At 53.6% G+C, this 25,588-nt stretch overlaps 6 protein-coding genes across 6 annotated transcripts; 4 read left to right on the top strand and 2 right to left on the bottom strand.

The window, feature by feature from the left end:
• Positions 1–431: 431 nt before the first annotated feature.
• On the top strand, positions 432–953 carry CGGC5_v003138 (uncharacterized protein; the record flags this gene model as incomplete). The annotated part of the gene is made up of 1 exon (XM_032020670.2): positions 432–953. One exon carries the CDS (start codon positions 432–434, stop codon positions 951–953), a length of 522 nt encoding a protein of 173 aa, XP_031882224.2.
• Positions 954–4,496: 3,543 nt separating this feature from the next.
• Positions 4,497–6,242, top strand: CGGC5_v003137 (uncharacterized protein; the record flags this gene model as incomplete). The annotated part of the gene is made up of 9 exons (XM_066151084.1): positions 4,497–4,580; positions 4,652–4,787; positions 4,843–5,024; positions 5,083–5,187; positions 5,240–5,696; positions 5,748–6,034; positions 6,088–6,095; positions 6,159–6,178; positions 6,232–6,242. 9 exons carry the CDS (start codon positions 4,497–4,499, stop codon positions 6,240–6,242), a joined length of 1,290 nt encoding a protein of 429 aa, XP_066009356.1.
• Positions 6,243–6,320: 78 nt separating this feature from the next.
• On the bottom strand, positions 6,321–8,761 carry CGGC5_v003136 (putative glutamate carboxypeptidase; the record flags this gene model as incomplete). The annotated part of the gene is made up of 6 exons (XM_032020667.2): positions 6,321–6,876; positions 6,931–6,983; positions 7,036–7,357; positions 7,417–7,933; positions 7,988–8,193; positions 8,250–8,761. 6 exons carry the CDS (start codon positions 8,759–8,761, stop codon positions 6,321–6,323), a joined length of 2,166 nt encoding a protein of 721 aa, XP_031882222.2.
• A 1,643-nt stretch (positions 8,762–10,404) lies between these two features.
• Positions 10,405–12,827, top strand: Ece1 (Endothelin-converting enzyme 1; the record flags this gene model as incomplete). The annotated part of the gene is made up of 4 exons (XM_032020666.1): positions 10,405–10,555; positions 10,610–10,881; positions 10,934–11,443; positions 11,493–12,827. 4 exons carry the CDS (start codon positions 10,405–10,407, stop codon positions 12,825–12,827), a joined length of 2,268 nt encoding a protein of 755 aa, XP_031882284.1.
• An 8,035-nt stretch (positions 12,828–20,862) lies between these two features.
• mae1-1 (Malic acid transport protein) lies at positions 20,863–22,245 on the top strand (the record flags this gene model as incomplete). Its single annotated transcript, XM_032020665.1, has 1 exon — positions 20,863–22,245. The coding sequence occupies one exon, from the start codon at positions 20,863–20,865 to the stop codon at positions 22,243–22,245; it is 1,383 nt and encodes a 460-aa protein (XP_031882283.1).
• Positions 22,246–23,006: 761 nt separating this feature from the next.
• CGGC5_v003133 (Heterokaryon incompatibility protein 6, OR allele) lies at positions 23,007–25,031 on the bottom strand (the record flags this gene model as incomplete). Its single annotated transcript, XM_032020664.1, has 1 exon — positions 23,007–25,031. The coding sequence occupies one exon, from the start codon at positions 25,029–25,031 to the stop codon at positions 23,007–23,009; it is 2,025 nt and encodes a 674-aa protein (XP_031882221.1).
• Between the last annotated feature and the right edge of the window lie 557 nt (positions 25,032–25,588).

Genomic DNA, 25,588 nt, shown 5'->3' with positions numbered 1-25,588 from the left:
CCTACTGCTGGCGATGCACTTGACTTCTGCGTACCAAGTTGCCGCTGACCCGTTTCATAGCCCCCGCCGCGCGATGGTGATGTGATGCTAGCATATCTTCTCTTGCATCGATTAGGTGGAGGGCTTTCACCGCTTGCTACCCCACTGACTACGCCTTGCTGGTGCCACTTTAGTACACTCTGTATCCCTACCTATTGGTCGAAATCAACTGCTTACCCGATGTGAAAGCTGGTATTTGACGCAATATGCAGGGGTGGAAAAGAAAACATTTCACGCTCCTATGAAGTTTTCCCGTCGCACTATCAAAACCAGCATCAACACTCTTTTTTGTACCATTCATACTGAAGAGAGCCTCATTGATAAGAAACGACACACCATCGACACCAAAAACCTGGAATTGCCGACAAGCTTTATAGTCAGATTGAGAGAATATGCCGCCACGTAAGGACTATCCTGATTGGTTTTTCCGCTGGCTCGATTGGAATGCAGACCAAGGGTCAAAAACTTCCACCGATTTTCCAGACCTCTTCGACGACGATCTCTCGGAGCTTTCTCCGTCGGACTGGGATTGCGGCTGCGACAGCGACGATTCCGACTGCGAGATCCAATGCTTACCCCCACCTGTCCACCCGGCGCCTACATCTCGCAGTGGCCAGCACTCAATGGCGGATAATTACAAGTTTGCGCATAAAGTGCGAGAGCGTTACAAACGATCGGTGCGCTTAGAGAAGAAATTTGCCGAGAGGACCCAGAAACGCGAGACAGTATTCGAACGGAAATACTATGAGATCCGCCTGAAGAAACTTTCCAAGATGGAGGCCGCCATCGCGAACATCCGCAAGAAGTCATCGGTCCAGCCCCAAAAGATGCCATCCGTTCAAGACCTCAGGGAAAAGGAATATAACCTCATCTCCGTCACCCCACATGCGAAAGAACAGAACATCTGGCCATGACCATGTATGGCAGTGAGCTCAGCCTGGAGAAATGTCACATTAGGGGGTATACACGGACACATCTGGATGCTCATTTGACGCTTGGTAACAGAGTGATGTCTGGTACGGGTGACAAGCCCTTCCTCGGCCCCAGTGAAGATGGGAAGATGGTCGTTCCAATGAAGTCGTACCACGATCTGAAGGTCACGTTCCACAGCATAGACTATATTGAGGTCGAGATTCCGATGAGCATCATCCGCCGCTATCAATGGATCTTATCCGAGAGGGAAGGGGGAACCCGTAAATTCCTGAGAGACAGAGGAACGCCTGAATCTGTTGATGGCGGATCCGGTTTGCCTGAGTACCAGACCTTTTACGGGGTTAGAAGCACTCAGAAACGGGATGCAGAGAACGAAAGGGAGAAGGACCGGCTGGAAAGATTACCTCCACCTCTACAGCCACCATCGCCTTGATCTATCTGGCGCGATTCGGCGACACCAACTCATGGGCAACTTTTTTGAAAGCTGGTATAGCGACATGAGTGGAGATGACAAATCAGGGGTTGCAAGTATTTCGAGCTTTCAAGATTGCAAGAACACGGTTTGCCATGTAAGCTGCAATCTTGTTTAGCAGTGTGTGGAGATAGCATTCTGTTGAAAGTTTTCGAATATTGGTCAGAGCCTCAACATAGGCTGGTGGTTGTTGAACTGATGGCGAAAATTGCAGTGAAACTTCGTGCGGCCTCTAGGTGGTTCGTATGAATGAAGTGGTCCGCAACTAAAAATCCTACATGTGAGAACCATCAATAGCTTTCAGGTTTTGGCTTCATGTTGGATTGACGAGAAATGAACGTGTGCAAACTAATAAAAACGTCGTAACGCAAGTAGCCCAATGTACTATTCCCTTGAGCCCATGTATCGGCTTCCGTTCGGTGGAGGAGCGTGAAGCGTCTCGTCACCCAGATAAGGTTGAACCGAGATCCGGGGTAGAATAATGCGTACTTAATAATCACTGCAGAATATTGAGCTCAGTCCTCAATCTAATTCCGCTCTAGTGAGTCCAGAGATTTGCCGGTTTAACTACAGCGATCACGGGACAAGCGCGCGAGGCAGTCAAAGAACTCAACCACTGCCATGCCCGGATCCGGACATCTTTACCACGAGGTTAGTAATCGTAAGTTTGGTCCAGTAACTTAGTCATTACTGTAGGCAATGCCGTAAATCTAGACCAGGGTCATGCATCTCGATGTCCTCAGGCTATCTGTACGGCGGCGGCGTGATGTTGTGTAGTGCTTCCATGTATAAAACGGCTCGGAGCATTAAACTTATAATAATTCATTGAGACCCAGCAACGTGCTGAACAGTATGACAAGACTATAGAATCTATCCCCAGAGAGGTGTTGGCGAGGTTGTAAGACCTCCAGAATACCTATCGAGCCCCAACTGTGTTCCTAGTGTCATGGCCGCCTGTCGACCTACAGTGCCGTCGGCGGTTCGCCGGCAGTTGGAACTTGGGTATGATCTCGGTCAAAACCCCGGGAATCAGTCGCTTTTATGGAACCTTCCGTCTCCATGTGTCCGGCGAATGTACTAAGGGTCCTTCAGGGCGTCGCGCATGTATGAGCGCGTCGGTACGGCGTTGTGTGAATGCTAATATCCACGTTTTTGCGTGGTCCAGATCAGAGGGGACGGCAAATTCCATCGCAAGCGCTTCAAGAAGTCTGGGCCTCCTGTTGCCGAATGCAAAGGGTGAATAACGTGGGAAAACGTTGTGCTGACAGTGCCCAGAATTTGCCTGCCTTGGCACTCCATTGAAGAATCGGCGGGATGACGGCCAGCTTTTGACTCTTGGCGAGATTCTTCAAGTCATTGACGTTACACGAAACCGGTCTACCTTGCTGCTCCAACCGTTCCAAAGAATGGTCAACGAGGCATTGCCGAGGGTACGGTACCGCTCGGATAATCCGCCAAGAGACTCCTCACGTTTTCGTGCGAGGCGGTGACTGGAACCAGCCGTATTCGTTGAAAATGGCCGGTGGGCACTTCGAGACACTGCCAGCAGTTGCTACTGTTTCGTCGAAGATTGGCGTGTCTCTGCCGAGATTGCTTCCAATTCCGGTGGAATGGCATCATACTGGCAGCCGAAAGCACTTGGCAACGTAATGATAGGAGCCTGGCAGCACCAGAAAGTCGGATGCATCGTGTTGCTCCGGCGTTGAAATAATACGATACCGTAGGCGATTGTCAGGGTCCAAAATGCTCGAGTCTGGTAAAAACAAGACGTTTTTCGAAATACGCCGTGTCTGAAAAAATGATTCGGACCCTGACGAGGTCGAAGCGCTTCGCACTTCGTGATTTACGCAATTGTCCGATGCCATTATGATCGATAATCATCTAAGGCGTGCCTGGTGTCCCAGCATCTTGGTTCTCAACGGGAGGTCGACTCCTATTTCGACGCCGTCTTCGCCAAGGTGCACCGCCGTCCTCGCGAAGTTCGTAAAGCAAAGGAAAACTCCCGAGCATCACGATTGCCCATGGCTGGGCTCCCAAAGATAAGTGAAACCATGTCTTAAAACGAAAAATGCTGCCGACCCCAACGCATTCCTTTCAGGAACATCCAAGGCCATCTCTCCACGCTTAGATCAAATATGTACGCCACCAAAGCCCCCATCGAAGCTAGCCCCGCGACTAAGCCCTGGCTGTGTCCTCGGCGCCTCAAGCGGTCTTGAAGGGGGCTTGCGGTAAAAGAGGCACGCCGTGTTCCGGTGACGCATTCAGTTAAATCATCTTGTCCGGCACTCCCATATGGTGTCGAGCCAGCCCTCTAAGTCGGTGGTCCTGCCCGGTTTGTATGATACTGCCGACTGTCGAAAGAGGCTCGTAGCTCCAAAGCAGAACTCCCGACCAATCCCTGTCCCGCATTTGGATCTCACCACCTGGAATCAAGACTTCCAGCCAGTCCAAGGGCGCAAACATGCTTCGGCGGGTCGGAGCGAGGCTCGCCGAGAGGGCTCATCGCCGAACACACCCTCTCTGATCAACATGCTGGTGTCGTGACCGCTGCCATCTGAGACCAGTCCCTGTTGCCCAGAAGATCTTCCAGGGTCTCGGTCGCGTAACCAGTCTCCTGGTGCTCGCGAATAACGTGGGCCTGCAACCTTTCTTCTGTAGTCGAGAAATCCCACATGCACGTCCGGACTTCCCAGCTGGCGTCGCCCACACTAGGGTTGTCATGAACGGTAGCTTGAACCTGAATGACTTTGACAGCCCCAGTGGTCTGGGCCGGGTCTTCCGCACCCGGTCAGCCACCTCGCCATCGCTCCCGTGGCTTACACGACGTCGCCCCGTACGCCACGGCTGATCCGGACCTTGTCTGCTATCCACATATGTGGTCTACATACCCCGTCCCGCCCTTGTCTGAAATGTGCCCACGTCTTCCCTTTTCTTGCCCCGCGATCTAACAGCAAATCTGGTGTTTGCCAGAACACCCTCGAGCAACAGCGCCCTGCCATATCGTCATGCTCTGATCGACATCACCGAACGACACGCCTCTACTATCGCTGCAATGAAGGCCTCGCTCTGGGCTCTGCCCATTCTCGCTTGCCTACCTCTCGTGTATGGCCTTTACGATAATGTTCCCGACTGCGCTGTAGGTTTTTCTCTGGGGCTCACTGGTGAAGACGGATTCTGCGGGGGCTTGCTGCTAACACCATGTCACAGTTGCCCTGCGTATTCGAGCCCCTCGATTATACACCATGCGAATTCACGAATTCGACATGTCTCTGCGGAGACATGAACTACAATATGGCCGTCATCCACTGTGTTAGGATTCAATGCAGTGTACAGCAGGCGCTGAGTAGGCTACCGTCCAGAATCTGAGTTAGGAGAGGGCATACTAACGGTGGAATTAGTCACGAAAAACCAGACCTGGTCAGATTGTAACTTCACATATCACGACGAAGGAGGCACCATCTCATGGGTCCCGCCTTTTCTGTTTGGAACCGTCACAATATTCTTCGCAATGAGACTGTTGACAAAGTGGATGCGGATGGGCACCTGGGGATGGGATGACTGGACAATATCATTTGCATATGTAAGTCATGACAGCTGATTCCTGGGGCGACTGGTTTGGCTGACGGCAGGATTTGCAGCTTATGATGGTTGCGTTCTTGGTTGCAACGACTCTCGCGAAACAAACGGGAATTGGTCGAGATATTTGGACCCTGAACGTGGATCAAATTACGGCTTTCATTCGGGTAAGGTTACGCATATTTCGTATTGGTCATCACAGTACTGACGAGGACACAGGGCTTCTTCGCGTTTGAGATTGTCTACTCGGTTACCCTCGCCTCGATCAAGGCATCGATCCTGTTTCTTTATCTTCGCATCTTCGGATCGATCACCGAAACGTTCCGTCAGATCTTATGGGGCACTCAGATTTTCAACGTCGCGGTCTGCATCACCTTCGTCATTGTCAATCTGAACCAATGCAAGCCTCTGAGCTACTTCTGGTACGGATGGGATGGCAGGCATCCGGGATACTGCATCGACCTGTCAGCCATGGCGCTATCGCATGCTGCTCTGAATATCGCGATTGACGTGTGGATGCTCGTGCTTCCAGCGACTCAAATCTACAGACTCAACCTTCAAAAGAGACAGAAGGCAGGAATCATGTCGATGTTCGGTGTTGGAATCTTCATCACGATCGTCAGCGCTGTTCGGCTGAAGAGCGTCGCTACCTTCAGCCAGTCCTGGAACCCAACGTGTAGGTTGCATTTGTTCTCACTGCGCCTTCTCTTACTAACCAGAGTTCCAGATGATTTCTATGGTCTTGCGATGTGGTCTCACACTGAGCTTTGCGTCGGCCTGGTCGTAGCATGCATGCCCGCGGCTCGATCCCTTGCCCGGCGCCTGTTCCCCGAACTTCTTTACGTCACCAAAGTCAGCACCACCCGGCAGTCCACGAGAGCATCTGGGAACGTCAAGATTGTTTCTCAAGACATCGGCACCATTGCGACAGACGACGTACCCGAGAGCTCAACTTTGTCGTCCCCGTCAAACGCGTCGAAGAAAGACTCGCTGGCTACCCTGACGCCAGATAGGGTACCGCTTAAACGCCTGACCACCAGCGACAGTTTGATGGACATCTCGCCCAGCGAGCGAGGTACGTCGTTTTACAGCGATTCGCAGAAAGGGAGCGGCAAACTAAGTGATCCCTGGGAATAAGGCAACGCAGGAGTATGAGAGGTGTGCAAAAGTGACTGACATAAATACCCCCTTTATAACGCAAGATTGATTAGATTACCATTAGCGTGCCTGTTCGAAGCAACTGTTGTTCTCAATCTCTGTAATAATAACATCTCCTATATTTAATCAATGCCTTAGGTCCTTAGATATGCAAGATCTCTGCTGCGCGAGACACTGCCGATGCACTCTTCTCAACCCATTCACGTGCCTGCTCTTCGTTGTCGGAACTGAGACTGTCTTGAACGGCAGGGAAAACGTCGGCACCATAGCCGTTGTCCAGGCCCGGCGCGCTGACCACGTTGTGGAATGTCGGACGCCCAGGGAGCCCTCCTGCACTTGCAAACCCGCGGGAGAAGTCGCGGTACTTGCTGTTCACCACGTCGATGAGGACGGTGTCGTTGAAAGCCAGTGCCTGCTTGGCGACTGTCGCGATCCGCTCCGCCGCTGTCTCAAACTCCACGATCGCATCGTCGATGGGAGACAAGTCCAGGTCTAGGTCGGGGTAAGTCTCAGCGATAGTCTCGTTGAGGTCTTCATAGTAGGTGCGGAGGACTCTCCCTGCGTTTGGAAGGTCCCAAGGGATGATCACATCGTCGGCAATGTGGTAAGCAATGAGAGTGAGCCATTGTCCCATGACCCTGTGAATTTTGAAGCCGGGATCTCCAAACTTGGCCATCCAGGCATAAGAGTCGTAGTGCCTATACGTGTTAGCTGCCTAACGAACGAAGAATAGGGATCCCATGGTTGCATACCCATGGTAGTGGTACACTGGATCAGTCTTGCCTCCATCTGAGCCAATATCGATCTAAAACGTCTGTCAGAGACTGTTCTAATCCTCATGTTACATTGAGACTTACTGCGCTGATTCCATTGTGATAAAAAGCTGCGTAATCACTCCCGCTACCAAGAGGAGGAATCTCACCCTCGGTAGTGTTGAACCACATGTCATACAACGTCGGGCCAACATCCCAGTCCTCAGGGAAGAGAACCTTCTTCATCATGTCGATTGCCAAGGTCTGAATCTCTCCAGACCCAGACAGAGCTGTTCGTGGCCCAGATACCGCAACGTCTAGGTTCAGATAAGCCACAGCATTGGCGACGAGCCAGGGCAAATGAGTCTCAACCCATTCAGTCGAGCCCTGAAGACCAAACTCCTCGGCATCCCAAGATCCTAGGATTCTTCAAACGAGACCCGTCAGCAACTTATGCGGTCTTGAATAGATTTTGAGACTACTCACATGGTCCGTCGAGGCTTCCACCCATTGTCAACGAGTTTCCCAAAAGCTTTCGCCAGCTCAATCAGAACAGCGGACCCCGAATTCGGGTCGGCCGCGCCTCCGATGACCCACGCGTCTCGATGGTTGCCGATGATCAGGACCTCGTCTTCTTTGGTTCCGTTAATGACACCGATCACATCCCAGGTGGGTGCAACTGTCTGGTTCATGAAGTGAACCATGTCCAGAGTAGCGCCAGTCGTTGGCCCACTGCTGTAAGTGATGTCTGGCAAAGCACCAACCCAGCTGCTGCGATTGACCTGGTCGGCAGACAGACCATTTCCATCGAGAGCTGCAAGAAGGGGGGCGGCATCTTTCATGCTGATGGGGACCGATGGAATGGATGGGTTGTACGGAGTGACATCGTTTCGTGGACCGTCTTTCTCTGAGGCGTAGCCGACGGTTGAGGGATCACCTGAATAAAGCGACGAGAATCGAACGCTGCCTCGTTGGATCATTGACGGGTTGCGGGCAGGCCCATCTTAGCATCTTGGTTAGCTCAAACTCAGAGATCCTGTTGACAAAATCAACGTACCTGGGTAGGCTGCGTAACCATTTGCGACAGTGATTTCGCCGTCGTCGAGGGGATCGGTAAACAGAACAGCGCCAATCATGCCATTGTCCTGTGCATTTTTGACTTTGGTGCCTCTGTAAATTGCGCCATACATTGAGAGGGCAATCTTCCCCTCCAGCTCGATACCCTGATCCTTGAGGGCTTCGAAGTCGGCCCGCTGGCCGCGACTAAAAATCCGATTAGTACTATTCTGTGAAAAGTGCAAGACCAAGTAAGAACATACCCCACATAGACATATTCCGCACTGATATTGCCACTGCCACTCATTGCATGGTAAGCTGGAATGCGGTTGGGATAACTCGTGGTCGAGTCTTCTTCAAGCATATCCTCGATCAAGCTAACCTCATGAACACTGCCGTCTGGTCTATTCAACTTTAAAGTCGTTTCGAGAGGCGCCGTGTACCAGATCCAATACTCCTCGATGTGAGCATCCCATCCAGCATTCGTCCACTGCTCCTGCGTCCACTCAGCCATCGTGCGGTTGTGACCTCCGAGATGGTCTCCATGAGTGTAATAGTAAGACCAGTCATCCAGAGCTTTACTGTCGAAGGAGTTCACCAGAATACTTTCGTGTTCAGTCAGCGATGGCGGGTACTCGACTGCAAGATCCCGTTTCTTGTGGCCATGGTCGTGGTGTTTGTGATCGCTGATGCGCTTGTGGAGGGCCGCCCAATCACGCTGGCAAGCATAAACACCAGTCAACACGGCACCGGCTGCCAAGAAAGTTCTTCGCATAATGAGGAGGCTATGGTTTCACTCAATTGAAGAGACGGGTGGTTCCAAAATCTCGGAACTTCAAGAAGTGTGCTACCACCCCGGAGATTTTATGTGTAGATTGCTTACCAGCCTCGACTGAAACCACGAACCCCTCAGCTGGGCCTTTAATGGGCCCATACCAGGGGCAGAATCCGGGCAGAACTCAACCGAACGTCGTTGAGTGCTAGGAAATGGGCTTTCCGGGCGAGAGTCAAAAGATGACTGCTTTTCCGGCTTATCATGCTTGCGTGACGTGCTCTCAGCTTCCTATCTTGTGTAGCGTTCATGTAATGTAACGAGAAAGAGCGGAGAACCGTCCCAGTCTCTGTTGTACTAACTGCAGATGATATCGTCAAAGGATTGGTTGTAAGTGAGGGGTATTCCGGTCGTGATCATGTCCAGCGTGGGGTAAAGCTTGGCGTACGTCTTCGCGCACCAAAGCGACATTCGTCCTTCATCAAGACATGACATCTTACGAATTATTCACCAACTTTTAGACCCAGAAGAACACACGAAGATTGCGCCGTTATCGGAGCTGGCGATTTGCGGATTATCGGCTTTTGAATTGACGCCGAGATCGCGGACGTCCAGACAATGTCACATATTACCATGGAAATACCCGGCCTGAGAAGCCTACAAAGATACCGGAACGTTAGACGAACCTTTCAATCTTTCCGATATGATTAGATCAGAGCCGGCCAGCATGTCATACTTTAGCCGTTTCTTGTTACATATGCTAAGATGCCTAGTAGTGTCTGGGTGAGGCTCTGAGCTAGAAACTATTACGAGTATGTTCTCTACTCAAAGTTGCGGATCGGACACTTTTACACACATACAACAAGGCTACTGCAGGAACAGGCTCAACCTGAGCATGAGAAACATGTGATTTTCAGTGAGGTGCGTGAGGGTAACGGATGGTGGTCATTTTAGAGAGTCATTATTCTCTTGTTCTTTTGCCAGATATATGTCCATCTTATAGAGCCTTTTCACTCCCTTGTAAACCCTGCTCACTTGAGGCACTGAGGCCAATAGTCAATATTTAAGTATTTTCAACAAGCCATTCCTTCACAAATTTGACTTCAACGTCTTCCAACGTCAAACAACTCGGACCAGACTCGAGCCCAAGACGAAGGTTCGGCGGAGCAGCGGCACTTGGGCGGGATTTCCCCGGTGCACAGGCCCGTCAGAGCTATGAAGTTGTGCAAGTCACGGTACAAGCACGGTGGCACAAATTGTGCACGGCACAAAGTCTCGGATACGAAAGTCCCCCCGCCAACCCGCAGCTCCAACGCTGCACTGCACAGCACAAGCAGGCAGCTGCTTCTCCGCATCAAAGCGTCATCGCCTCCGCAGGGTCACAGTCTTGGGTCCTCTCCCCCAGCTTTCCGAGCTCAAGCTCCCCCAAAGCAAATGGAAGCTCCAAGCTCCGAGCTCCGTCAGCTGCATCGGCCCACTCCCATTTCTCCCTTCCTCTATCCACCCGCATGCAAGCCAGCCCCATCGAACCAATCTCTCTCCTCCATCATATCTCGATGCTCAGCTGGCTGGGTTCGTCCATCGTCTTATCGCGATACTAGCTTATCTACAATCAAACAAAGGTCCCGTCTCCCGATAGCGCCATCATGTCGGAGAAGGCGCCTCTCGTCTCCCACGAGCCCGTGAGGCCGAAGCAGCGCTGCCCGTATGCCGGACGCTGCTCAGCCGGCAAACGCGCCGTGAAGGTCCTCGTTCTCGGCGCCGTTGCCGGTCTTCTGTACTATGGCGTTCCGCATGGTGGGTATTTTTCACGGCGTTGTTCAACATGGCGTGCTGACAGAATCCCCCTAGCTCAGCAGCACTTCGCCGCCGACAAGGCGGACAAGATGTGCATGACACCTGCCTGTGTTCACGCAGCGTCCGAGATCTTATACAACCTGTCTCCCGACTACAAGGAGCTCGACCCGTGCAACGACTTTGAAGAGCTTGTTTGTGGCGGATGGCGCGACCGCCACGACCTCCGCTCCGATCAGGGCGATGCCTTCACCGGCACCATCATGTCGGAGAACTCGGAGCTTCTCCTCCGCCACATCCTTGAGGCACCGTACCCCAAGGAGTCCAAGGTAAGAGAGAAACCCAGTTCAAGCAGGGCGGCGATGTTAACAATGCCAATAGCACTCCTCCTTCTCTCCGATGCGGTTGTTTTCCAGCGACAAGGATGCCGACGAGGAGAACTTTGACAAGATGAAGGCTGTCTACGACGCCTGCATCAATGAGAACAAGATCAAGGAAGTTGGGCTGGAGCCTCTGACCCAGATTCTGGACCAGATCAAGCAGGCCTACCCTCTCGCGAACGCCAAGGACGATGAACCTAAGCCGACGAAGGACGCTATCTTGCTCCTCGCCAAATACGGCGTTAATGCCTTCATTGCAAGTGGCACTGGTGCTGATGACAGAGATCCCGACACGGTTGTGGTTTCCATCGCGGCGCCAGGCAGCCTTGGTCTCCCATCCAAGGAGCGCTACGAGGACGACAAGCTTGTCGAGAAGTACCGCAGCGTTGCGGTCGAGGTTCTCGGATACCTGTACCCCGACAACAACAAGGACAACTTCGCCAAGGTCATTGATCTTGAGAAGTTGCTGGCTGCTGCCTCGCCAAGCACCGAAGAGAGGGAAGATGTCACGGTAAGTATTCCACGTCTCATAAAAAGAACATGTTTGCTGACTTTTATAGAAATACTACAACCCCATGCTGATTGACGAGGCTGCTGCCCTCACGCCCGAGATCGAACTCACGGCTCTCATCGCTGGCCTGGCTCCCGAGGGCTTCGTGGTAGAGCGCGTCATTGTGATGGCACCCAAGTACATGACCGAGCTCACCACCATTCTCGCCGAGACCGACAAGGAGGTGATCCAGAACTACTTCGTCTGGAAGGCTGTCCAATCCCTCTCTCGCTACGTTGATGCCGACGCCGTCAAGCCTTACCGTCGCTTTGTCAATGAGCTTGCCGGAAAGGACCCCGAGTCTGCCCCTGAGAGATGGCGCACCTGCGTTGGCCAGGTCGATGATGGCGTCGGATGGATTCTCAGCCGCTTCTTCGTCGAGAAGGCATTCTCCGAGAAGGCTAAGAAGTTTGGTGACACCATCATCACTGACATCAAGACCGAGTTTGCCAAGAAGCTCAAGGCTACCAAGTGGATGGACAAGGAGACCACCAAGAAGGCTATCAACAAGGTCCACAACATCATCCAAAAGATTGGCTACCCGACCAAGAGCCCCGATATCATGGACCCTCCCAGCCTGAACAAGTTCTACGAATCAGTCAACGTCAACCCGGACACTTTCTTCCAGAACGCTCTGGAGGTTCGCAGCTTTGCCGTAAGCGACGAGTGGTCTGCCCTCGGCAAGCCCGTCGACAGGGAATCATGGGGCATGACAGTTCCGACCGTCAATGCCTACTACAACCCTCCGGGTAACGAGATTGTATTCCCCGCCGGCATCATGCAGTTCCCCGTCTTTGACGTCGAGGTCCCCGCCTATATGTCCTACGGCGCCTTTGGCTCTGTCGCTGGTCACGAGCTTTCTCATGCCTTCGACTCCACTGGTCGTCACTACGACCAGAATGGCAACTACACTGACTGGTGGACCGACGACACTGTCAAGGCCTTCCAAGAGCGTGCCAAGTGCTTCATCGAGCAGTACTCCAACTTCACCGTTCCTGGCCCCGACGACGAGCCGCTCCACGTGAACGGACGTCTCACCCTTGGTGAGAATATTGCCGACGCCGGCGGCCTCTCCGCCTCTTTCCAGGCCTGGAAGCGCCGTGCGCACGAGAAACCCAACAAGAACCTGCCTGGTCTCGAGCACTTCACTCAGGACCAGCTCTTCTTCGTCACCTACTCCAACTGGTGGTGCGGAAAGTCTCGCAAGGACACAGCCATCAACCGCATTTACACCGACCCTCACGCGCCCAAGTGGGCCCGTATTCTTGGCACTATGGCCAACAGTCGCGAGTTCAGGGACAGCTTCCAGTGCAAGAGCAAGAAGCCCACTTGTGAATTGTGGTAATATGTCCAGGCGGGCCGCTGTGTATGAACGGTGTGAGGTTTATTAGTTAGGTTGTATAGTATGTATGGTATGTCACAGAATGGAAATCGTTGCTTGGGCCCCTTTATCTTTGCTCTGTGATACTGTGATGTGGATAAGCGACGCCGGGTAAGGCACTAGTGTCAGCGTACGGAGAGACATTCGGCCTTCGGAACGCACCGGATCGTGACGCAGGCCGAGAGCCCAGAGAGGCTTGATTGCGCAGCGTGAACGCCGTTGCTGAGTGCCGAGCTGTAGAGATCATCGGTACTATTGCTTATTCTCCCGTCTCAACGGCTTGTTCAAGACCTCTTCGGCCCCTCGGACTAGGGGCTCAGGTGTCAGAGGCATTCTATCACACTCCTCTTACAGATGGTTCTAAAGAAAGAGGCGTTGGTGTATCAGAGAGTGCGGATGCTACTGGCAGGCGGCTAGGCCGTCGGATGCCAAGAGGTTCAACAAAGGGGACGAAAAATGTGAGGCGTACAATCGGAGCCACAACGAGATCGAGAGCCTAAAAAAGATGGGCAAAGTGATTCAGGGGTATGTTTAATACTGTATTGTACAGAAGCTTCATCGCTACCAGACTTTACCCTCGAGACCAATATATTCGGAGCTGAATGATCAAATGGATCGCCAAGTCCATCTAGGCCCTAAGGCGTGTACAGTTCACTCTAACCGCGACCAAATCAGAGAAGCTTATACAGAATTCCTCCTAGATGGTTGAAGGCGAAGCAAACTATAATTTGTAGATGTATTCGCAAGCACCCGAGAAATTTTCGTGATGTTCACAGCCAGGCCAAAAAAGACACACCGGTGTCCTTCCACCTCCGTCTACTGTTATCGAGATATCTTGAAATAGCTGCGACTTACAAAGTCACAACTGGACATCGAAACTACGAGATATCATTGGATACCACCAAAAAGCAACGCTGCTTACATGTACACGAACCAAAAGGAACGGCAGGCCTTCTCTCGCTGCGTGCTGAGCCAATAATAAGTTTGAAACGTCTGCAACCTCTGCAGACAGGTTGCTGGATAGTGGGGACCGCGGATCTGAGTTGTCAACTCCTTGAGACAGGCCGGCCCGGGGTCTGCCGTTTCGGATTGTCGGGGCGCGGACGGTGGGGGGTTCGCTTCTTGTTCCCACCGTTGCGGTTTTGTTTCTATTCTAGCTTATCGCGAAGAAAAATTTCATTCTTTGGTGTAGTTTTGGCTCCTTTTTTGCTGCCTCCTACCTTTTTGTGACGGTGTTTTGGTGTGTCCTAGTCTCTATCGTGGGGTCCCGGCCGGTTTTGTGATGAACTAGCGCCGGGCGTTTGCACTCTGTCCAATGGGTCCGGAGTCTGGAGTTCCCCGGACTGTCTTCTGAGACGAGCAGAGTCCGCGGTCGGGGAAAATAGAACGGGCGGTGATGTGGCCGGGCAGATTTTGTGGTTATGGATTTTCACATGTCGCTATTTTTGACTGAGTCAATGCTGCACCAAGCGCATTTTTTGGCGGTGAGGCTCAAGCACCGAACACCCAATATCACGACTCCAGGGCCACAGGACTTACAATTACGAACACGATAGCCTCGTGAAGAAAATTTTTTTACATCAGGTTTTTTAATATTGCAAGACCGTGATTCCATCGGTCGTTGGGCATCTTCCAAATGGCTGCGGTGCATTCGCCAGAGACAAGCACTTGCCAAGTTCTTATCGGTGTGCATCTAACACTCTTGGCTTGCCAGGTACCGGGCCTGCCGAAATTGGTTACACTGCAGGCCTCCCGTCGATTGGACACATTGAGGCTCTCAGCGGTTGCATCATGATAAATTCCCATGTCGCGATACATTGTTCGCAAAAGAAGAGACCAGATTAAGCCTAGAGGATGGGAAAATTTTTTGCGTTGTTCAGGGGCGGAGCTCACGAAGAACCCAACCCAACCAAACCCAAAAGTCTTTTCGTCCTGTTCGTGATTTATCTGAGGCCCCGGCGCTCCGAAGACAGCGGGCCGCTGTTCTTGGGACGACGGAGGTGCCAACCGGACCAGCGCCCCGGTGCCTTTTGGTGCGTGCGCCGTTGGGAAATCCATGGATTTACGCTGATGTTGACTCATGGGCTTGTGTCGGGCATCAAGGTTGTGTGGATTGCGACATGTGCTTTTTCTTCTCAGGCCCATTGACAAGGTGTCGCGACAGCAGTTAGCAACAACCCGGTTTGTGGCCGTGTCGGAGGTTTTCGGGCTGTCTTTCGGTCCAACGTTCGCTGTCTCGAGCACTGCATGTTTTTTGAAATAGCGGATAGCCTCTTTTTTTTCCTCAACCAAACGTTCGACGCAGCTAGCCTGCCGGGAATGTCGATGTCGATGCTTTGGAGGTTCCATGCGTTGAACAAAGGCATTGTACGAGTAAGTCGGAGGAGAAAGGCGTCAAACACGATCACTTAGCGTCTTGTCCCGGTATCCCGCGGGACGCCCTACGGCCAAGACTTTCTAGCTATCTCCCTCACGAAAACGAGTGACGATGAATGGGCATGGGAAAAGGGAAGGTAGGGAAATCGAATTCTGGGCAAATGTCACTTGGACGGCTGATCTGCAACTGTGCATGTCTTGCGCTGGTCCATAGCAATACCACTATCCCGTACCAGAGGTTTCTCCACTGAGGATGCCACGGTGTAGACACAGCAGGCGTCACAGCGTTTAGGGGTGGGCGGTGATGAATCAAGAAAGACATCGCCGGGGGAGGTGTAGCCTGTAGGGGAGAACGACAAGGCAGGTTTGACGAATCGACCATCCAACCGCCCACGTTGTCGTCAAATGAGGTCGTGGCGGTGGACATGGCGATGTCTTGGCGATAATGCCCATCGCCATCACGATCAACAGGGGGCGGTGCTCTTTGGCTCTTGGGCCTAGTCGATAGTTCAATACTCTGGTTGTATGCGCTCACACGTGTGCGCACTCATTTCCAAAGAAAAACCTTCCCTCACTAGATGGGAACGAAAGAGAGGGTCTCGCCAAGAGGTGGTGTCCACGGCCGCGACGGGCAGGTAATAGCTGTGTGATGTGTGTGTGTGATGTGTGCTGGTTTGCCTATCGCCGGTGTAGATGCAGACGGACGGACAATCGTTGTGGGTGATGGCCGGCGGCGGTGCATTGCACGGCAGTGGATGCAGCCGGATGGGCTGGACCCATAGCAGCAAGACGCTTATCGTCGACGGGCTTTTGTCATGCTGCCCGCGCGTTTCGAGGGACGCTTGGCGATTGCGGCGCAGATGCCAGGAGCCGGATCTCATCTTGCGAGAGGCGGTATCCCGTCCGGTAGGCCGCAGATTTTTGATGGGGATTTTCCCTCGGCGGTAGATCATGTCACCCAATCTGGCCAAGACTCGCCCGTAGAGCAGAGTTCCCACCGGGTCCCGGGATGATGCGGATTGCTCTCACCGGCGCCCTATTGAAAGCCAAGTCAGCAAGCGATGCAAATCGACATGTTGCTGTAGCGTAGCATAGTTCACTTTCTTATGTCTCCCCTTTGGCCTCTCCCGGCTGGGCGTTTTGAAATTGTAGTTTCCCAGCCTAGTGTGTTGAGCTAAACAACTTAGAAAGCTGTGATGCATCATCTTGGCTTTCCTGAAGAGGAACCTCTTTGATTGGGTCGTGGTGGGAGGCTTAGTAGAAACGCGGAAACGCCGCGCAATTAGTTTGGTGGGGGAGTATCCAGTAGAAGATGCAGAACGCCAAGTTGTTCGAGGCGGGGAGAGATGGGTTCAAACAGAGGGGACGGTTGCATCATCATTGAGGCTTCGTTCGCGATAGGACTGTGTGGGCACGTTCTTTGGATAAGAGACAAAAAAGCCAAGAGTTCACGAGAATAGAAACGGGCAGTGATGGGATTTTGTACGTTTAGCATTCTCGACGTAGCGTCTGCAGGTCCAACACAGAGCGGCAGTGAGCTTTTTCGTCCCAAATTCGCAATTGTATTGTTGGTCAACTGGCTGGCGGTGCTCCAGGCATCGTGTGGTGGTATTCTAGTCTAGCCTCTCACACCGAGTGCATGGGAAAGCCACCACCTTCTGTTTTTAAAGGGTCAGATATGATTTGTGGTCGCACGTACACACATACACACATACGCAAAGCGAAGATCTGATGGCGGGTGGCTTAACGGAAGGACGGATGGACGGCCTAAGGGCCAAGACAGCCAGACCACGTTTTGTGGCGGCCGTCTGTGTGTGTGTGTGTGTGTGTGTGATTGCGACTTGTCAGCATCGACCATCTTACTCAGTCATCAGCGATGTGGTCGAAGAGTTGATGACAATTCATTGAAATAGGCTCGAACGGCACGGGTTTTTGGAGATTCCAGGCGTCGATCAGTGGACGAGGGAGGGACATCAGACCAAGACCTGTGACGACAGACTGCAGCGAGACAAAGTGAACCCAGCTTTGTTCTAGTCCTCATCAACAAAGCCGAAGATGGCTGCTGCTGTCCACCACAATGCAACTGGGAAGACTGGAACCAGCGGCTCGGCCAAGCGACCACAGGACCTGCGAGACAGCCCAACCCAAGCCATCAGCGACCGGGAGGCTACCTGAAGAGGCAATTAGGGGGAACAACGGGATGCACGGGACCCTCTTTTTTGACTTCTATTTCAATTTCGACGGGTGGGACAGCCGAGCCGTCAACGGGAAGCGAAGGATGTGTGTAGATGTGTGTGTGAATGTCAGGATGTAGACGGTAAGAAAGAGGGCGTGGGACTCTTACTCAAGTGGCGGCGTCCCTGGTTCCTTATCGCGGTACCTGGTCGTTTTCTTCACATGTCCGGCCAGAGCGGTGTTTCGTCCCGGTGGGCACCGGTCCCCTGAACCGTCCATCGACGGCGCACGCAAGAGATCGTTACCACCGAAGAGAGGCCTTCTACGGGCTGAATGCTACGCTCCGGCGGCACTCTGGCGCAGTAGCTGTCTGTACTGTATCTTTTTCTGTGTTTTCCGACACATTATCGTGCCCAGCGCAAGTGGATCGAGGCCAGTGTTTGGTTGTGTGTTTTGCTGGCATGCTGCTGCTGCTGCTGCTGCTACTGCTGCGGCTGCGGCTATCAATGGATACACGATGTGCGTCTTTGACGTCTTCTCAGCTGCAACCTGCCCGTCTGTCTCGCGGCTGCAATGTTGAAGCGTGCGTGCGTGCGCATCGTCGTGGCAGGACGAGGCGGACAGTCTGAATCGACAGCCCGGATGAATGTATAGACGACATGGTGACAGCACACAGCGTACGCAGTAAAGACTGAAGATCCATGGGAACACGAACGAACGACTGGCTGAGCGCGGTCTTGGCGGCGTGCGCAGTTCATTACGAATATCTGCAAAAGACGTGAAGCCAAGGCCAGGAACACGAGCTGGCAGATATCCAATATTGTTGAGGCGCGGCTTGGCTCTTGTCTATCCTCTGCACGACCTGCCACGATGCCGGGGGGCGTGTGCAGGAACAGTAACAGCAACAGAGAGTCAAGAGTCAGCGATCCAGAGAAAATGCCATTCATTGCCTCATTCTCACCAGCGTGTTTCGAGGTCCAAGGCGGGTCCTCCCATCTCTTGGCGGCCAGAGCTCCGATCATGAAACGAATGTCCCGACTCGGACAGCCGGGGGTCCCCCGTGCGCCTTTTGGCTCTCGCCTTTCCATACAGAGTGCGTCGGTCTGGCTGTTCTTCACACAGGCTTGACGAAGCAGCAGTGTGTGGCGTTGACACAGGCATACATCACACATACGGGAGGGAGGCAGCGGTCCGCAGCGTGCGTTAGTCGAGGCTAAGAGACAAGACACGCGCGCGCAGGCGCCTTTCCGCCAGGATCCGAAGTCTTTGATGTTCCTAGACGTGCTTCATCTTCTTCACCTTACACTAGCTCAGAACATCCTGCAGCAGGCCTCTACCCTTCTGTCGTATCTCGACGATTCGATCAGTCGCAGCGATGCAGAACAGAACCAGGCGCGCAGAGTGTTCCAGCCAGCCGCCTGAAGCAAGCTTTGAACAGGCATATGCATGGGCGGGCTATTAATATTTCCCGATTCATAACAATGACAGGGCCCTGCGTGCCCCTGCACCCCTGAAGCCCCGAACACTGAGCGTCCAGCAGCAGCAGCGTCACCCCCCCATCACCATGACCGATTCTCAAATCCATGCAGTGCTCCGGCCTACCGTGCGTGGGTGATCGACGTCGAGATGGCCCCCATGGACCATTGTTCAGATAAGGAAGCCCAAAAGAATGAATGAAGGAAGGAAAATCTCTTCCCAGCACGGCCCTCTCGAGACCGCGAGGGATGCGCGGCCCTGGTGTCCCTGGCGGCCCCCCGATTGGCCTTTTGGACCGTCTCCTGTCTTGAAGTCTTCAACTTTCCTTGCCTTTCTTCCTCCTTGGCACATATTCACTTCTTGGCATCTTGGCACGGCTGCGCCCGAACTGCTGTCTTCGCCCAAGGCCGTGACGGTCGTGATCCAGGAGTACCCCTCGGGCCCCAAAATACCTCGCGGCTTGTATCACATCACACTGATGGGACTGCCCCTTGACACCGTCGTGAGGTCTCTCGCCCGCGGCCGTGTACAATCATTGCCGGAACCGTCACTATCGCGACCTTCTGGCCTGCAGATGCGTCTACACTCAGCAGCAAGCCCCGGTGGGCTGAGACGGTAGACGCCCTCAACCTGCTCTTCAACCGCCATCTTGCTGCATCTTGCCTGCCATCGCGCCGCCGTCTGCCGGGGACCCAGAGACAGGCCGGCCCCCTGGCATGAGTATCCAAAACCCCCTTCCTCTTCTGGCGAACCGTCGTCGCCCAACTGGGTCACCCTGTGCAGGGCCGTGGGGGTATCTTCCTTGGGCCGCCACCCAAACGCCAGCCCCGCCACCCAAACGCCAGCCCGCCCACGTTCTTCCTTCTTCCCAAAGAGCCTCAACGGGTACGTAGCGCTGGGCAAGGCATGGCAGTCTTGGTATTCCTACAGCCATGTATTTCTGCCCACAGCCAACTCACGGCCTGCCGCCAAAGAGTCGACGTAACCATATGTTACCCGCTGTGCGCGGTATCGCCGCCGCATTGGATCTTCATATCAGTGGATCCCGTCCGCCCATCCCTCTCACACTACGCGGCTATCCAAAACTCTACAACCCTTGGTGTGTGTCTATGGTGTCGTGAAGCGGGTCTCCCGTCTTAACTTTTGCCTCAAGCCCAAATTTGGTATCTGAAGAGGCGCTGAGTGTTGCTGCTGTCTCGTACGCACAGAAGCTGGCTGACGCAACAGAGGGCCCTACATTCGTGCAAACGCCTGGGGAGGGGGAGGGAGTGCACACCTCACGCACCCACATCACCCATCCACGCAAGCAGTAGGAAGAACAGAGTTGGGAGGAAGAGAGACAAGGCTCCAGTCGGCTCCAGTCGGGCTCTCCACCCCCTCAAACAAGGGTGCCCAGAACCACACATCTCCATCTACCGGACCTGTCTCGTCTCATACGCACACACTTTGGTGTATTTTTGTTTTCCCTCTACGTCTCTCATCTTCACTCACAGACGGACTGGCTCCACCGGACTGATACCCCGTTTTGCTAACCAAGTCAAGTGTAGCTATTCTAAGAAGCCCTTGCTTAGTCTGATTTCCTCCCAAGACTTGGGACCTCTCGAGCCACCGAGATATATCATCCCGTCCAAGACCTAATTTCACAGACAACCCACCGGAGCTGGAATCCCCTTGTCAGCGACATCAAGTTCTTTTCTTCCGTTGTATTTCTGTTTGCATTTATCTTCCTCCCCCGTCACCACCATCGTCAACTTCCTTTTCCATCACCTCTACCCGGTTTCCTTACATCTCACACCAACTCTCGACACTCACTCTCGAGCGAACGACTTATTCTCTGCGAGATTCGGCGTGCGTCTTTCAACCTGTTTCCTGCTTCGACCGGTCCGATTTGAAATCACACTGCGAGCGAGCATCCACCAACTGTAAAACAAAAAAACAACACCCTTAAAACATCAACACATATTCACACACAATGGATCGAAGGGATCCAGTCCACCCGGGCCAACACTCGGCCTGGACCGAATCAGAGGTGTCGACGCGCAAGAACTCAGCGGAATGGCAAACATCAAGGCCAAACTCCCCCAAGCTGGCACCACTGGACCTGACATTCAACGACGAGAAGCGTGGCCACGGTAAGGAGAAGGATGAGGGCTACAGCAACTCCATCACACCGGTAGTCGAGAAGGGCGCCTCCCACGGCCACGGCCATGGTGAGCATGGTCACATCGACATCAACGACCCCAACAGGCCACGGATGGCTTTCAAGGCTCGCCTGCACCACTTCACCTGGGCATGGTACACCCTCACGATGAGCACGGGCGGTCTCTCGCTGCTCATCTTCGCCCAGCCTCACCAGTTCCCCGGCCTGAGGCAAATCGGCACGGTCGTCTACGTTATCAACATCATCCTCTTCGTCCTCGTCTGCTCGGCCATGCTGGCGAGATTCTTCCTGTACCCCGGTGACATGAAGAAGTCGTTGACTCATGAGCGTGAGGGCTTCTTCTTCCCCACGTTCTTCCTCTCCATCGCGACGCTCATCACGAGTACAAACCGATACGCGATTCCCGAGAACGACGAGACCCTCGTCTGGGCCATCCAAGTCGCCTTCTGGGGCTATGTCATCGTCACCCTCATGTTGGCTATTGGCCAGTACAGCTTCGTCTTCGCCAGGCACAACTTCGGTCTGCAGACCATGATGCCCACGTGGATTCTTCCCATCTTCCCCATCATGCTTTCAGGCACCATCGCCTCCGTCATTGCCGACACTCAACCTGAGATTGCGGCCGTCCCCATCGTCGTCGCCGGTCTCACCTGCCAGGGTCTTGGTCTGTCCGTTGCCGTCCTCATGTACGCCCACATGGTCGGCCGCCTCATGTCCGCCGGCCTGCCCAACCGCGAGCACCGCCCCGGTCTGTTCATGAACGTGGGCCCGCCGGCTTTCACCGCCCTCGCCCTCATTGGCATGGCTAACGGCCTCCCCAACAACCTCGACCCCGACCGTGATGGCATCCTTATCGATGTCGGCATCATCAGGACCATCGCTCTCATGAGCGCCATCTTCCTCTGGGCTCTCGCCGCCTGGTGGTTCGGCATCGCCATCATCGCGGTCGTCTCGTCCCCTCCTGTCTACTTCCACCTGGGATGGTGGGCCATGGTCTTCCCCAACACCGGCTTCACCCTCGCGACAATCACCATCGGCAACCAGCTGGGCAACGAAGCCGTTCTATGGTTCGCCACCGCCATGTCCCTTGTCCTCCTCGGCACCTACTTCTTCGTCCTCTACCACCACGTCAGAGCCGTCGTCATCCAAGACATCATGTACACCATGAGAGACGAGGACTTCAACGACCACTAAATTCACACTGTATTCATCACATCTTTTTTCATCACTGGGAAGAGAGGAAACAGCGGTGGGAAGCGGTTTGTTTGGATGGACAGCTCACCGAGCGTTCACCGAGGAGAAAAGAAAAAAACACGAGGTTTGGAACGAAAAAAGGTTACCAGGATAATCGCGGCACGGATCTACGGATGTGTGCCTGCGCAGTCGTGGGCCAGGGTGGCTCACTGTTCATGCTTCAAATGTTCATAGCGCCAGAACTGACTCTGGGAGGTTTTGCAAATTATTTCCGCTCTGGCCAAAAACGAGCGAGAGGCGGCGTCATTTTTAATCATGTGTGTGTTTATCTTTGGTTTTTTTTTAGGGGGCATATTCCAGCGTGGAACGAACAACAATAGCGCGCGCTCATATCAAGCGTAGTCTCATTTTTTTTTTTTCAAAGAATGGATTCTCTTTTCCTTGAATACCCTTTACGGTCTTTACTCCCATTTGTTCGATACTCATTTCTGTAACTTTTGCGCACGAGGCATTGGATCATCATCATTCATACCAATTTTGGGGCTTCTTTGATAGACTTTGGGCACACATAGACTGGGGCAGCGAGAGGTTTAGGGCTGGGCCAGATTGGACGGCTGAACAGGACACCTTTAGAGGAAACACTTGACGAACAAGAATGCAGGTCATCCCCGCTAAAACACTTTGCTCTGACCCCTTTTTGTCCCCCTCCCAGTGTGTGTGTGTGTGTGTGTTTTTATGTTTTGTGAAATTGTAAGCCAGAATCAGACCACGAAAAAGGTGGTCTTTGGCACCCGCTTAGTAACTAACACCTCGCCATACATCACACCATCGCAGTACGCTTCCCCGACGAAACGATACGTGTTCTCCTGCCTGGTAGTCGTCCCATCTCCGGACGGTCTCAGGACGTACGGGATCCGAGAACCGAGCAGTATCACCACCACATCGCCCGGACGTGCGTCGGCCGGGCCCATGCCCACGTAACCCTGCCGCCGCGTCGCGAAGGGACGTTTGCCCGTCATCTTGTCCATGTTTTCGCCGTACATGGCCTGGCCAGGGCTTCGAGCGAAGAATTCCTCGAGGCGCTCCTGCCGGTCTTCTGGCGTGAGCGTCTCGTACTCGGTAAGGGTTGTCAAGACGCTTATGCAGTCTTCATAGTCGCTCTTGTCGGTCAAGTTGGCCATGTGGTAGGTTCTTGTTGGGGTCCAGTACAGGTCACCAATCGGCACTCGCCACGCTGCTTCACTTTGCCTTTCCTGACTTTCGTATACGCCATGCTGCAGGCTCTTTGCGGCTGATTTCTCGCAAAAGGCCTTGATCGTCTGGAGATGCGCCGCGCGAGCCGCGTGTCCTGCTTCCCACTCCCATACCTCACCAGTCTCTTCGATTATGTCGACTGCATAACCGCATATCCCGAGCATAGACGAGTCGTCCGTGTGCACGATCTCGACCGTGCTGTCTCCCGCCGCAGCCGTAAGGAACTTCTCGGCATCGTCGTAGATGGCCGTGAAGGAGCGAGTCAGTCCGGGTCGCCAATCCGGGACCCAGGACGGCAGGCCGTCAATGTCCTTTGGCAACTGCGAGAAGGAGAGGATCTCGACGCGACCTGCCTGGATGAGAGCGCGGGCTGTCTCGACGAAGGTGGGATGGCAGTCTGGGCGTTTGTAGTCCGGGGTAATGCCAAGGCGATCTACGTCCACGGCGATGCTTAGGAGACCGTAGATCCTGTCTCTGGGAAGGGTCGCCTGAGCGTTGCCGTCAATGTATGTCTTTCTCAGGAGGTGGAAGAGATCGTCTCCGGGCCCCGCGCCCTTGACGTAGTTGCGCTGTCTACGGCGGATGGCTAATAGGGGGCCAACACGGCGATCTTGAACAGTGAGAAGGAGTTGGTGCTGTTGTCGAGGGAGCTCATTCTGCTCAGCAACTCTACCGAAGCAGTGGTCGAATATCATTCCAGCCAGAAAGAACAGGTCAACATCTACTACCTTTGAGCCGCACACAAACACTGTGTCAGGGCATAAGGCCTGCTCCTGAATGATCCATACTCGGCCAAACCAAAGCCTCTCATTCCAGGCTATGACGGCCTGAAGAAGCTCAGTGACCATGGGCAGAGCTTTGGCAATCAGAGCTTGAAATCTCCTCGTCAGTTCATCCTCCGGGTTACGATTCTCCAGCAGAGGTCTCAGCAGTGGCAAGCGCTCTCTGTTGAAGTAACTCTCGATATCCAACTCGCGCGCACCTCGCCCGATCTCCTCCCAACAATCCATGAGGGCGTCAGACTCGTCCTGCGCTGGCCCGAGCCATACGAGGACCTGCTGCGCTTTGCTGTAGATCTGCGTCATCAGCGGAACCTGTTCAGTCTTCTCCGCGGCATCGTCTTGGTTAATGCAGATCTGATCGATCCAAAGCGTGACCTTCTCGTCTCTACTTCGAAGATGTCGCAGAGCCGCATCGAGCGAGGCCGTGATGCCGAGGCGCGACCCTGAGATTTCGATGGTGTGCGTCTTGTCTGGGCGCCCCCAGGTGTACGAGAGTGCCTTGAATAGCCGCGGCGTGGCAACCGGGGTGCTGGAGATTTCGCACACGAGCGGGCTCGAGAAGTGGGCGTCGCTGTCGCCTTCGTCTGTTCGGATTGCAGCAGCAGATGCAGGTTCAGGTCCTATTCCTGAGGAGGGATAGAGTTCGAGAAGTCTGATGTGTGTCGATGCCGACGGCAGGATCGCCCGGTCGTCGTTGTAGGTGAAAGGGACAGGGGCATGCGGCTCCGGAAAAGACGGCACGGAAGACATGGTTGCCGTGTGCGCTGGGACCAGACTGCGCGGCTATTCGAGACAAGGAACGCCCATGCACGATTGTTTGATAGCGTTTAGGTGGCAAGGTCGTTCTTTTAAAGTACTCGAGGAATCCTGCCCCGGTAATGGGCTGGGGCTGGGTATCCTGGGCTTCCAGATTGGGTGCGGAGATGGAGACTATTGATGGCGCTACTGCAGCTGTCATCCATCATCAAGCAACTCCTGCAGGCACGACTAGGTACGATATACATAGCCATGCCTTTGAATCCATCACAGTGAACAATGCAAGAGATCCTTTCTTACGAACGGTTCACGGCTCTCGCCAAATGAAAGGTATCATTTTGTGGTTTATGTGGGTTGAAGTCTTCAGATGAAGTTCCCATAACCCATAGACACTCGTCAGACCCTTGCGAACTCATGAATAGGACAAATCGTGCCAGAAGGTTGTCTCACTTGAAGAAAAGCGACAATGATGAATCCTCAACGGTATATGAAACAATGTGATTATGTGTTATCCATCTTGTCCAAGGCAGTCAAATGCTTGAATTCGAACT

Source organism: Colletotrichum fructicola (assembly GCF_000319635.2).
Source record: "Colletotrichum fructicola Nara gc5 chromosome Unknown KSG_Nara_v1_contig02, whole genome shotgun sequence".
Lineage (NCBI taxonomy): Eukaryota > Fungi > Ascomycota > Sordariomycetes > Glomerellales > Glomerellaceae > Colletotrichum > Colletotrichum fructicola.
The sequence above is the reverse complement of the archived record's forward strand: the minus strand, read 5'-3'. Positions and strand labels throughout refer to the sequence as shown.